We start from the raw sequence: 15,890 nt of genomic DNA, 5'->3' as shown, positions 1-15,890 counted from the left end.
TTATCTTGAGGTTATCTTGAGATGATTTCGGGGCTTTAGTGTCCCCGCAGCCCGGTCCTCGACCAGGCCTCCACCCCCAGGAAGCAGCCCGTGACAGCTGACTAACACCCAGGTACCTATTTTACTGTTAGGTAACAGGGGTATAGGGTGAAAGAAACTCTGCCCATTGTTTCTCGCCGGCGCCTGGGAACGAACCTAGCACCACAGGATCACAAAGCCAGCGTGCTGTCCACTCGGCCGACCGGCTCCCGTAGTAATAATTGTCATTTATAAAATACCTTGTAAAGACTGTAATAAGTTCTATGTTGGGCAAACATCTAAAGATTTGAAATGTAGAATTTCGCAACATAAATACTCTGTAAGACATGGCCAATTGTCTAATGCTTTGTTCATCTATCAGAAGATGCTCACCAAATTGATTGGGAGATGGCTTCTTCAATAACGAATTGTAAAAGCACTTTCACTAGGAACATAATTGAATCTACTTTAATACAGATTACAAAACCATGTCATTTGAACATTAGCAATGGTTTATATTATTTAGATCCATTTTTGATTGAGCAATTAGAGGGTGATTCGAGTAGGATCATTGATACACATTTGTCTCCATGTGTGCACAATATATATATATATATATATATATATATATATATATATATATATATATATATATATATATGGCCGAAAAAGTAAGATTAATAATTCTAACACGAATTTTCTTTCGTACATTTCTTTTCACTGTTGGAAGTAATTCAAAAATCAATTCTCCAAAATTCATTTTTATTTCTAGTCTGACGCGACACTTGAATGCGTTTCGTAAAACTTATTACATTTTCAAAGACTTTAGTTTACACACACACACACAACTATAACGTTGCAAACGCTAAACAGAGTTTAAACAGCTTTGATTTTATACCTGCATTTGGGTGAGGTGATATGTTACAACAGTTTTGGATGAGGTGAAAACAAACTTTCAACACAAGACAGAACACGAAACAATGGGTATAATATTTTGTAAGTTAAAGGGAAGAATGGAAGTAACTGCAAAGGGCCTATTGGCCCATATTTCTTGATGCTTCTATATTGGTGCGGAGTCTTGAAGTGGGTAGAATATAGTTGTGCATTAATTGGCTGTTGATTGCTGGTGTCGACTTCTTAATGTGTAGTGCCTCGCAGATATCAAGCCGCCTGCTATCGCTGTATCGATGATTTCCGTGTTTTTTGTTAAGACTTCTCTGGTGATGGTCTGGTTGTGGGAAGAGATTATATGTTCCTTAATGGAGCCCTGTTGCTTATGCATCGTTAATCGCCTGGAAAGAGATGTTGTTGTCTTGCCTATATACTAAATTCTTTGAGGCTTACAGTCCCCATTTGAAGGCATAGACGACATTGGTCTCTTTTAAAGCGTTCTGCTTTGTGTCTGGAGAGTTTCTCATGAGTAGGCTGGCCGTTTTCTTGGTTTTATAGTAGATCGTGAGTTGTATCTTCTGATTTTTGTCTGTAGGGATAACGTTTCTATTAACAATATCTTTCAGGACCCTTTCCTCCATTTTATGAGCTGTGGAAAAGAAGTTCCTGTAAAATAGTCTAATAGGGGGTACAAGTGTCGCGTGTCGCGTCAGACTAGAAATAAAAATGAATTTTGGAGAATTGATTTTTCAATTACCATCAACAGTGAAAAGAACATAAGAAATATTGAGAAAATTCGTGTTAGAATTATTAATCTTACTTTTTCGGTCATATTTAATAATATATGTCTACAGGAAAGACTGCTACTAAAATATACACACACATATATATATATATATATATATATATATATATATATATATATATATATATATATATATATATTATACATATATACATATATATTATACATATATATATATATATATATATATATATATATATATATATATATATATATATATATATATATAAATATTATACATATATACATATATATTATACATATATATATATATATATATATATATATTATATAAATATATATATATATATATATCTGTGTTTTTTTTGTGTGTTTCTGTCTGCCTCTCACCCTCTCGGGGATAGTGTAGACTCACCCTCTTAGGGATAGTGACGGTGAGGACAGCGTCACGGGATAGTGTGGACTCACCCTCTTAGGGATAGTGACGGTTAGGACAGCGTCACGGGATAGTGTGGACTCACCCTCTTAGGGATAGTGACGGTTAGGACAGCGTCACGGGATAGAGTGGACTCACCCTCTTAGGGATAGTGACGGTTAGGACAGCGTCACGGGATAGAGTGGACTCCACCTTCTCTCCATCAGCGTCCGGTGGAAGGTTGAACCTCCGGTGAAGAGTCCTGGCGGACGACGCCTTCGAGGAGCTGGACTGGCCGTCCCCGTCCCCTCCCGTCTCCAGCCGTCCGCGGACAGACAGCGTCCCCCCTGCCGTCCGCACCGTCAGGTCTCCCCCCACGAACTCCCTCACGTCCATCACCAGCTGCCAACACCAACAGTCTCATTAACCACTCCTTACAACACAGCAATAACGACGTTCTGTAAGACAATACATTAATCAACACTAACAAAGGTCTGAATCATATTCAATACATCATTGAAGATTTATTAAGGCTTTTGTTGATATTGTATAGGACCTCTTAAGCAGAAACATGGCACTGGAAAGGGATTAAGATAAGAATTTGGGATGGGACGGGGGAAAGGAATGGTGACCAACCACTTGGACGGTCGGGGATTGAACGCCGACCTGCATGAAGCGAGACCGTCGCTCTACCGTCCAGCCCAAGTCGTTAGATCAGGGAATCATCAGCTGGAATCAAGAAACTACTGTCTAAGTATTCGAACTACTTGTAAGAAGGAACTAGATCCCATATCTAAGAGACAGGGGAATTGAAACTCTTATTAAAATCACTTAAACTGTAAAATTATGCTCAATGAACTTAGAATTATATATACAAAGACACCTAAAATATTACTGAAAACTAGAAGCCACTCCACGGAGAAATAGGCATAAAAAATATATATAAATTTAAAGAAAGGCATAGAGATCTAAGCTAATATGTTGATATAGGGATTGATTACTGTAACATGATGACATTGTGGAGTCTTAAGATGATGATATGATGACTGAGGGACCTAACAAGATGACTCGACTAGGGGACAGATTCACGAAGCAGTTACGCAAGTACTTACGAACCTGTACATCTATTCTCAATCTTTGGCGGCTTTGTTTACAATTATTAAACAGTCAATGAGCTCCGAAGCACCAGGAGGCTGTTTATAACAATAACAACAGTTGATTGGCAAGTTTTCATACATGTAAACTGTTTAATAAACTTAACCAAAGCCGTCAGAGATTGAGAAAAGATGTACACGTTCGTAAGTGCTTGCGTAACTGCTTCGTAAATTTGGCCCTAGAACACCATACACCACGCTAGAACACGATACACCACGCTAGAACACGATACACCACGCTAGAACACCATACACCACGCTAGAACACCATACACCACGCTAGAACACCATACACCACGCTAGAACACCATACACCACGCTAGAACACCATACACCACGCTAGAACACCATACACCACGCTAGAACACCATACACCACGCTAGAACACCATACACCACGCCAGAACACCATACACCACGCCAGAACACCATACACCACGCCAGAACACCATACACCACGCCAGAACACCATACACCACGCTAGAATACCATACACCCCACCAGACCCCATGCACCAGGCAGGAACATCATACACCACGCTAGAACACAATACACCACGCTAGAACACTATACACCACGCCAGAACACCATACACCATGCTAGAACACCATACACCACGCTAGAACACCATACACCACGCCAGAACACCATACACCACGCCAGAACACCATACACCACGCTAGAACACCATACACCACGCTAGAACACCATACACCACGCCAGAACACCATACACCACGCCAGAACACCATACACCACGCCAGAACACCATACACCACGTAAGAACACCATACACCACGCTAGAACACCATACACCACGCTAGAACACCATACACCACGCTAGAACACCATACACCACGCCAGAACACCATACACCACGTCAGTACACCATACACCACGTAAGAACACCATACACCACGCCAGAACACCATACACCACGCCAGAAGACCATACACCACGTAAGAACACCATACACCACGCTAGAACACCATACACCACGCTAGAACACCATCCACCACGCCAGAATACCATACACCACGCCAGAACACCATACACCACGCCAGAACACCATACACCACGCCAGAACACCATCCACCACGCTAGAACACCATACACCACGCTAGAACACCATACACCACGCCAGAATACCATACACTATGCTAGTGCACCATACACCACGCCAGAATACCATACACTATGCTAGTGCACCATACACCACGCCAGAACACCATACACCACGTAAGAACACCATACACCACGCTAGAACACCATCCACCACGCCAGAATACCATACACTATGCTAGTGCACCATACACCACGCCAGAATACCATACACTATGCTAGTGCACCATACACCACGCCAGAATACCATACACTATGCTAGTGCACCATACACCACGCCAGAACACAATACACAGGCAGGAACACCATACACGACGCCAGAACACCATACACGACGCCAGAACACCATACACGACGCCAGAACACCATACACGAAGCCAGAACACCATACACCACGCTAGAACACCATACACCACGCCATACACCACGCCAGAACACCATACACCACGCCAGAACACTATACACCACGCCAGAACACCATACACCACGCCAGAACACTATACACCACGCCAGAACACCATACACCACGTAAGAACACCATACACGACGCAAGAACACCATACACCACGCCATAACACCATACACCACGCTAGAACACCATACACCACATCAGAACACCATAAACCACGCCAGAACACTATACACCACGCCAGAACACCATACACCACGCCAGAACACCATACACCACGCCAGAACACCATACACCACGCCAGAACACCATAAACAACGCCATAACACCATACACCACGCTAGAACACCATACACCACATCAGAACACCATAAACCACGCCAGAACACTATACACCACGCCAGATCACTATACACCACGCCAGAACACCATACACCACGTACGAACACCATACACCACGTCAGTACACCATACACCACGCCAGAAAACCATACACCACGCTAGAACACCATACACCACGCTAGAACACCATACACCACGCCAGAACTCCATACACCACGCTAAAACACCATACACCACGCCAGAACACCATACACCACGCCAGAACACTATACACCACGCCAGAACACCAGACACCACGTAAGAACACCATACACCACGCTAGAACACCATACACCACGCTAGAACACCATACACCACACTAGCACACCGTACACCACGCCAGAACACCATACACCACGCCAGAACACTATACACCACGCCAGAACACCAGACACCACGTAAGAACACCATACACCACGCTAGAACACCATACACCACGCTAGAACACCATACACCACACTAGAACACCGTACACCACGCCAGAACACTATACACCACGCCAGAACACCATACACCACGTAAGAACACCATACACCACGCTAGAACACCATACACCACGCTAGAACACCATACACCACACTAGAACACCGTACACCACGCCAGAACACCATAAACCACGCCAGAACACTATACACCACGCCAGAACACCAGACACCACGTAAGAACACCATACACCACGCTAGAACACCATACACCACGCTAGAACACCATACACCACACTAGAACACCGTACACCACGCCAGAACACCATACACCACGCTAGAACACCATTTACCAGGTAGAAACACCATACACCACGCTAGAACACCATACACCACGCTAGAACACCATAAACCAGGTAGAAACACCATACACCACGCTAGAACACCATTTACCAGGTAGAAACACCATACACCACGCTAGAACACCATACACCACGCTAGAACACCATACACCACACTAGAACACCGTACACCACGCCAGAACACCATACACCACGCTAGAACACCATACACCACGCTAAAACACCATACACCACGCTAGAACACCATACACCACGCTAGAACACCATACACCACGCTAGAACACCATACACCACGCTAGAACACCATACACCATGCTAGAACACCATACACCACGCCAGAACACCATACACCACGCTAGAACACCATACACCACGCTAGAACATCATACACCACGCTAGAACACCATACACCATACTAGAACACCATACACCACGCTAGAACACCATACACCACGCTAGAACACCAAACACCACGCCAGAACACCATACACCACGCTAGAACACCGTACACCACGCCAGAACGCCATACACCATGCTAGAACACCATACACCACGCCAGAACACCATACACCACGCTAGAACACCATACACCACGCTAAAACACCATACACCACGCTAGAACACTATAAACACCACGCCAGAACACCATACACCACGCTAGAACACCATACACCACGCTAGAACACCATACACCACGCTAGAACACCAAACACCACGCCAGAACACCATACACCACGCTAGAACACCATACACCACGCTAGAACACCATACACCACGCCAGAACACCATACACCACGCCAGAACACCGTACACCACGCCAGAACACCATACACCACGTTAGAACACCATACACCACGCTAGAACACCATACACCACGCCAGAACACCATACACCACGCCAGAACACCATACACCACGCTAGAACACCGTACACCACGCCAGAACACCATACACCACGCTAAAACACCATACACCACGCTAGAACACCATACACCACACCAAAACCCCTTGCACCAGGTAGGAACACCATACACCACGCCAGAACACCATACACCACGCCAGAACACCATACACCACGCCAGAACACCATACACGACGCCAGAACACCATACACGACGCCAGAACACCATACACGACGCCAGAACACCATACACCACGCCAGAACACCATACACGACGCCAGAACACCATACACCACGCCAGAACACCATACACGACGCCAGAACAACATACACGACGCCAGAACACAATACACCACGCCAGAGCACCATACTCCACGCCAGAACACTATACACCCGGCAGGAACACCATACACCACGCCAGAGCACCATACACCACGCCAGAACACCATACACCACGCCAGAACACCATACACGACGCCAGAACACCATACACCACGCCAGAACACCATACACCACGCCAGAACACCATACACCACGCAAGAACACCATACACCACGCCAGAGGACCATACTCCACGCCAGAACACCATACACCACGCCAGAACACTATACACCACGCCAGAACACCATACACCACGCCAGAACACTATACACCACGCCAGAACACCATACACCACGTAAGAACACCATACACCACGCCAGAACACCATACACAACGCCATAACACCATACACCACGCTAGAACACCATACACCACATCAGAACACCATAAACCACGCCAGAACACTATACACCACGCCAGAACACCATACACCACATCAGAACACCATAAACCACGCCAGAACACTATACACCACGCCAGAACACCATACACCACGCCAGATCACTATACACCACGCCAGAACACCATACACCACGTACGAACACCATACACCACGTCAGTACACCATACACCACGCCAGAAAACCATACACCACGCTAGAACACCATACACCACGCTAGAACACCATACACCACGCCAGAACTCCATACACCACGCTAAAACACCATACACCACGCCAGAACGCCATACACCACGCTAGAACACCGTACACCACGCCAGAACACCATACACCACGCTAGAACACCGTACACCACGCCAGAACACCATACACCATGCTAGAACACCATACACCACGCCAGAACACCATACACCACGCTAGAACACCATACACCACGCTAAAACACCATACACCACGCCAGAACACCATACACCACGCTAGAACACCATACACCACGCTAAAACACCATACACCACGCTAGAACACTATAAACACCACGCCAGAACACCATACACCACGCTAGAACACCATACACCACGCTAGAACACCATACACCACGCTAGAACACCAAACACCACGCCAGAACACCATACACCACGCTAGAACACCATACACCACGCTAGAACACCATACACCACGCCAGAACACCATACACCACGCCAGAACACCGTACACCACGCCAGAACACCATACACCACGTTAGAACACCATACACCACGCTAGAACACCATACACCACGCCAGAACACCATACACCACGCCAGAACACCATACACCACGCTAGAACACCGTACACCACGCCAGAACACCATACACCACGCTAAAACACCATACACCACGCTAGAACACCATACACCACACCAAAACCCCTTGCACCAGTTAGGAACACCATACACCACGCCAGAACACCATACACCACGCCAGAACACCATACACCACGCCAGAACACCATACACCACGCCAGAACACCATACACGACGCCAGAACACCATACACGACGCCAGAACACCATACACGACGCCAGAACACCATACACGACGCCAGAACACCATACACGACGCCAGAACACCATACACGACGCCAGAACACCATACACGACGCCAGAACACAATACACCACGCCAGAGCACCATACTCCACGCCAGAACACCATACACCCGGCAGGAACACCATACACCACGCCAGAGCACCATACACCACGCCAGAACACCATACACCACGCCAGAACACCATACACGACGCCAGAACACCATACACCACGCCAGAACACCATACACCACGCCAGAACACCATACACCACGCAAGAACACCATACACCACGCCAGAGGACCATACTCCACGCCAGAACACCATACACCACGCCAGAACACTATACACCACGCCAGAACACCATACACCACGCCAGAACACTATACACCACGCCAGAACACCATACACCACGCCAGAACACCATACACAACGCCATAACACCATACACAACGCCATAACACCATACACCACGCTAGAACACCATACACCACATCAGAACACCATAAACCACGCCAGAACACTATACACCACGCCAGAACACCATACACCACATCAGAACACCATAAACCACGCCAGAACACTATACACCACGCCAGAACACCATACACCACGCCAGATCACTATACACCACGCCAGAACACCATACACCACGTACGAACACCATACACCACGTCAGTACACCATACACCACGCCAGAAAACCATACACCACGCTAGAACACCATACACCACGCTAGAACACCATACACCACGCCAGAACTCCATACACCACGCTAAAACACCATACACCACGCCAGAACGCCATACACCACGCCAGAACACTATACACCACGCCAGAACACCATACACCACGTAAGAACACCATACACCACGCTAAAACACCATACACCACGCTAGAACACTAAACACCACGCCAGAACACCATACACCACGCTAGAACACCATACACCACGCTAGAACACCATACACCACGCTAGAACACCAAACACCACGCCAGAACACCATACACCACGCTAGAACACCATACACCACGCTAGAACACCATACACCACGCCAGAACACCATACACCACGCCAGAACACCGTACACCACGCCAGAACACCATACACCACGTTAGAACACCATACACCACGCTAGAACACCATACACCACGCCAGAACACCATACACCACGCCAGAACACCATACACCACGCCAGAACACCATACACCACGCTAAAACACCGTACACCACGCCAGAACACCATACACCACGCTAAAACACCATACACCACGCTAGAACACCATACACCACACCAAAACCCCTTGCACCAGGTAGGAACACCATACACCACGCCAGAACACCATACACCACGCCAGAACACCATACACCACGCCAGAACACCATACACCACGCCAGAACACCATACACGACGCCAGAACACCATACACGACGCCAGAACACCATACACGACGCCAGAACACCATACACGACGCCAGAACACCATACACGACGCCACAGCACCATACACGACGCCAGAACACAATACACCACGCCAGAGCACCATACTCCACGCTAGAACACCATACACCCGGCAGGAACACCATACACCACGCCAGAGCACCATACACCACGCCAGAACACCATACACCACGCCAGAACACCATACACCACGCCAGAACACCATACACCACGCCAGAACACCATACACGACGCAAGAACACCATACACCACGCCAGAGGACCATACACCACGCCAGAACACCATACACCACGCCAGAACACCATACACGACGCAAGAACACCATACACCACGCCAGAGGACCATACTCCACGCCAGAACACCATACACCACGCCAGAACACTATACACCACGCCAGAACACCATACACCACGTAAGAACACCATACACCACGCCAGAACACCATACACAACGCCATAACACCATACACCACGCTAGAACACCATACACCACATCAGAACACCATAAACCACGCCAGAACACTATACACCACGCCAGAACACCATACACCACATCAGAACACCATAAACCACGCCAGAACACTATACACCACGCCAGAACACCATACACCACGCCAGATCACTATACACCACGCCAGAACACCATACACCACGTACGAACACCATACACCACGTCAGTACACCATACACCACGCCAGAAAACCATACACCACGCTATAGAACACCATACACCACGCTAGAACACCATACACCACGCCAGAACTCCATACACCACGCTAAAACACCATACACCACGCCAGAACACCATACACCACGCCAGAACACTATACACCACGCCAGAACACCATACACCACGTAAGAACACCATACACCACGCTAGAACACCATACACCACGCTAGAGCACCCTACACAGCGCCAGAACACAATACACCACGCTAGAACACCATACACCACGCTAGAACACCATACACCACGCTAGAACACCAAACACCACGATAGAACACCATACACTACGCTAGAACACCATAAACCAGGCAGGAACACCATACACCACGCTAGAACACCATACACCACGCTAAAACACCATTTACCAGGTAGGAACACCATACACCACGCTAGAACACCATTTACCAGGTAGGAACACCATACACCACGCTAGAACACCATTTACCAGGTAGGAACACCATACACCACGCTAGAACACCATACACCACGCCAGAACTCCATACACCACGCTAAAACACCATACACCACGCCAGAACACCATACACCACGTAAGAACACCATACACCACGCTAGAACACCATACACCACGCTAGAGCACCCTACACAACGCCAGAACACAATACACCACGCTAGAACACCATACACCACGCTAGAACACCATACACCACGCTAGAACACCAAACACTACGATAGAACACCATACACTACGCTAGAACACCATAAACCAGGCAGGAACACCATACACCACGCTAGAACACCATACACCACGCTAAAACACCATTTACCAGGTAGGAACACCATACACCACGCTAGAACACCATTTACCAGGTAGGAACACCATACACCACGCTAGAACACCATTTACCAGGTAGGAACACCATACACCACGCTAGAACACCATACACCACGCTAGAACACCATACACCACGCTAGAACACCGTACACCACGCCAGAACACCATACACCACGCTAGAACACCATACACCACGCTAAAACACCATACACCACGCTAAAACACCATACACCACGCTATAACACCATACACCACGCTAGAACACCATACACCACGCTAGAACACCATACACCATGCTAGAACACCATACACCACGCCAGAACACCATACACTACGCTAGAACACCATACAACACGCTAGAACACCATACACCACGCTAGAACACTATACACCATGCTAGAACACCATACACCACGCTAGAACACCATACACCACGCTAGAACACCAAACACCACGCCAGAACACCATACACCACGCTAGAACACCGTACACCACGCCAGAACACCATACACCATGCTAGAACACCATACACCACGCCAGAACACCATACACCACGCTAGAACACCATACACCACGCTAGAACACCATACACCACGCTAGAACACCATACACCACGCTAGAACACCAAACACCACGCCAGAACACCATACACCACGCTAGAACACCATATACCACGCTAGAACACCATACACCACGCTAGAACACCATACACCACGCCAGAACACCATACACCACGCCGGAACACCATACACCACGCTAGAACACCGTACACCACGCCAGAACACCATACACCACGCCAGAACACCATACACCACGCCAGAACACCATACACCACGCCAGAACACCATACACCACGCTAGAACACCGTACACCACGCCAGAACACCATACACCACGCTAAAACACCATACACCACGCTAGAACACTATACACCACACCAAAACCCCTTGCACCAGGTAGAAACACCATACACCACGCCAGAACACCATACACGACGCCAGAACACCATACACGACGCCAGAACACCATACACGACGCCAGAACACCATACACGACGCCAGAACACCATACACGACGCCAGAACACCATACACCACGCCAGAGCACCATACTCCACGCCAGAACACCATACACCCGGCAGGAACACCATACACCACGCCAGAGCACCATACACCACGCCAGAACACCATACACCACGCCAGAACACCATACACCACGCCAGAACACCATACACCACGCCAGAACACCATACACGACGCCAGAACACCATACACGACGCCAGAACACCATACACCACACCATACACGACGCCAGAACACCATACACGACGCCAGAACACCATACACGACGCCAGAACACCATACACCACACCATACACGACGCCAGAACACCATACACGACTCCAGAACACCATACACGACTCCAGAACACAATACACCACGCCAGAACACCATACACCACGCCAGAGCACCATACTCCACGCCAGAACACCATACACCCGGCAGGAACACCATACACCACGCCAGAACACCATACACCACGCTAGAACACCGTACACCACGCCAGAACACCATACACCATGCTAGAACACCATACACCACGCCAGAACACCATACACCACGCTAGAACACCATACACCACGCTAGAACACCATACACCACGCTAGAACACCATACACCACGCTAGAACACCAAACACCACGCCAGAACACCATACACCACGCTAGAACACCATACACCACGCTAGAACACCATACACCACGCTAGAACACCATACACCACGCCAGAACACCATACACCACGCCAGAACACCATACACCACGCTAGAACACCGAACACCACGCCAGAACACCATACACCACGTTAGAACACCATACACCACGCTAGAACACCATACACCACGCCAGAACACCATACACCACGCCAGAACACCATACACCACGCCAGAACACCATACACCACGCTAGAACACCGTACACCACGCCAGAACACCATACACCACGCTAAAACACCATACACCACGCTAGAACACTATACACCACACCAAAACCCCTTGCACCAGGTAGAAACACCATACACCACGCCAGAACACCATACACGACGCCAGAACACCATACACGACGCCAGAACACCATACACGACGCCAGAACACCATACACGACGCCAGAACACCATACACGACGCCAGAACACCATACACCACGCCAGAGCACCATACTCCACGCCAGAACACCATACACCCGGCAGGAACACCATACACCACGCCAGAGCACCATACACCACGCCAGAACACCATACACCACGCCAGAACACCATACACCACGCCAGAACACCATACACCACGCCAGAACACCATACACCACGCCAGAACACCATACACGACGCCAGAACACCATACACCACACCATACACGACGCCAGAACACCATACACGACGCCAGAACACCATACACCACACCATACACGACGCCAGAACACCATACACGACTCCTGAACACCATACACGACTCCAGAACACCATACACCACGCCAGAACACCATACACCACGCCAGAGCACCATACTCCACGCCAGAACACCATACACCCGGCAGGAACACCATACACCACGCCAGAACACCATACACCCGGCAGGAACACCATACCCCACGCCAGAACACCATACACCACGCTAGAACACCATACACCACGCCAGAACATCATACACCACGCCAGAACACCATACACCACGCCAGAACACCATACACCACACCATACACCACGCCAGAACATCATACACCACGCTAGAACACCATACACGACGCCAGAACACCATACACGACTCCAGAACACCATACACGACGCCAGAACACCATACACCCGGCAGGATGGTGTATGAGAACACCAGGGGGCGCGACTCACCTTGTAAACATCGCCCTGGTCCTTGAAGGCTGCTGCCTGCGCGGCGTAGTTGATGCGAGCAGAGCGCAGAGTCCTGTACATGGTGTGGTAGTGGGAGTCCCGCAGACGGTCTCTTGGGGCGAACATCCCTCCATGGTTGAACCTGTGAACACCACCAGTTACTGTGTGTGTGAACACCACCAGTTACTGTGTGTGAACCTGTGAACACCACCAGTTACTGTGGGTGAACCTGTGAACACCACCAGTTACTGTGTGTGAACCTGTGAACACCACCAGTTACTGTGGGTGAACCTGTGAACACCACCAGTTGCTGTGTGTGAACCTGTGAACACCACCAGTTACTGTGTGTGTGAACCTGTGAACACCATCAGTTGCTGTGTGTGAACCTGTGAACACCACCAGTTACTGTGTGTGAACCTGTGAACACCACCAGTTACTGTGTGTGAACCTGTGAACACCACCAGTTACTGTGGGTGAACCTGTGAACACCACCAGTTACTGTGTGTGAACCTGTGAACACCACCAGTTACTGTGGGTGAACCTGTGAACACCACCAGTTACTGTGTGAGAACCTGTGAACACCACCAGTTACTGTGTGTGTGAACCTGTGAACACCACCAGTTACTGTGGGTGAACCTGTGAACACCACCAGTTACTGTGTGTGAACCTGTGAACACCACCAGTTACTGTGTGTGAACCTGTGAACACCACCAGTTACTGTGTGTGTGAACCTGTGAACACCACCAGTTACTGTGTGTGAACCTGTGAACACCACCAGTTACTGTGTGTGAACCCTGTGAACACCACCAGTTACTGTGTGTGAACCCTGTGAACACCACCAGTTACTGTGTGTGTGAACACCACCAGTTACTGTGGGTGAACCTGTGAACACCACCAGTTACTGTGTGTGAACCTGTGAACACCACCAGTTACTGTGTGTGAACCTGTGAACACCACCAGTTACTGTGTGTGAACCTGTGAACACCACCAGTTACTGTGTGTGAACCCTGTGAACACCACCAGTTACTGCGTGTGAACCCTGTGAACACCACCAGTTACTATGTGGTTGAACCTGTGAACACCACCAGTTGCTGTGGGTGAACCTGTGAACACCACCAGTTACTGTGGGTGAACCTGTGAACACCACCAGTTACTGTGTTTGTGGACCTGTGAACACCACCAGTTACTGTGTGTGTGAACCTGTGAACACCACCAGTTACTGTGAGGGTGAACCTGTGAACACCACCAGTTACTGTGTGTGAACCTGTGAACACCACCAGTTACTGTGGGGGTGAACCTGTGATCACCACCAGTTACTGTGTGTGTGAACCTG

At 48.7% G+C, this 15,890-nt stretch overlaps 1 protein-coding gene across 1 annotated transcript in view; it reads right to left on the bottom strand.

Moving 5' to 3' along the window:
* The window catches only part of LOC138350590 (uncharacterized), a 189,249-nt gene that overhangs the window by 87,677 nt on the left and 85,682 nt on the right, over positions 1-15,890 (bottom strand). The window contains exons 3-4 of the mRNA XM_069301613.1: positions 14,558-14,699; positions 2,250-2,492 (exon numbers count right to left, since the gene is read on the bottom strand). Of these exons, the coding sequence (XP_069157714.1) occupies positions 2,250-2,492; positions 14,558-14,699 (385 nt within the window). The remainder of the gene's footprint in view (positions 1-2,249; positions 2,493-14,557; positions 14,700-15,890) is intronic.

This window comes from Procambarus clarkii, chromosome 46, assembly GCF_040958095.1.
Source record: "Procambarus clarkii isolate CNS0578487 chromosome 46, FALCON_Pclarkii_2.0, whole genome shotgun sequence".
Taxonomy (NCBI): Eukaryota; Metazoa; Arthropoda; class Malacostraca; order Decapoda; family Cambaridae; genus Procambarus; species Procambarus clarkii.
Note: the sequence above shows the minus strand (reverse complement) of the source record. Positions and strands in the feature narration are given on the sequence as shown.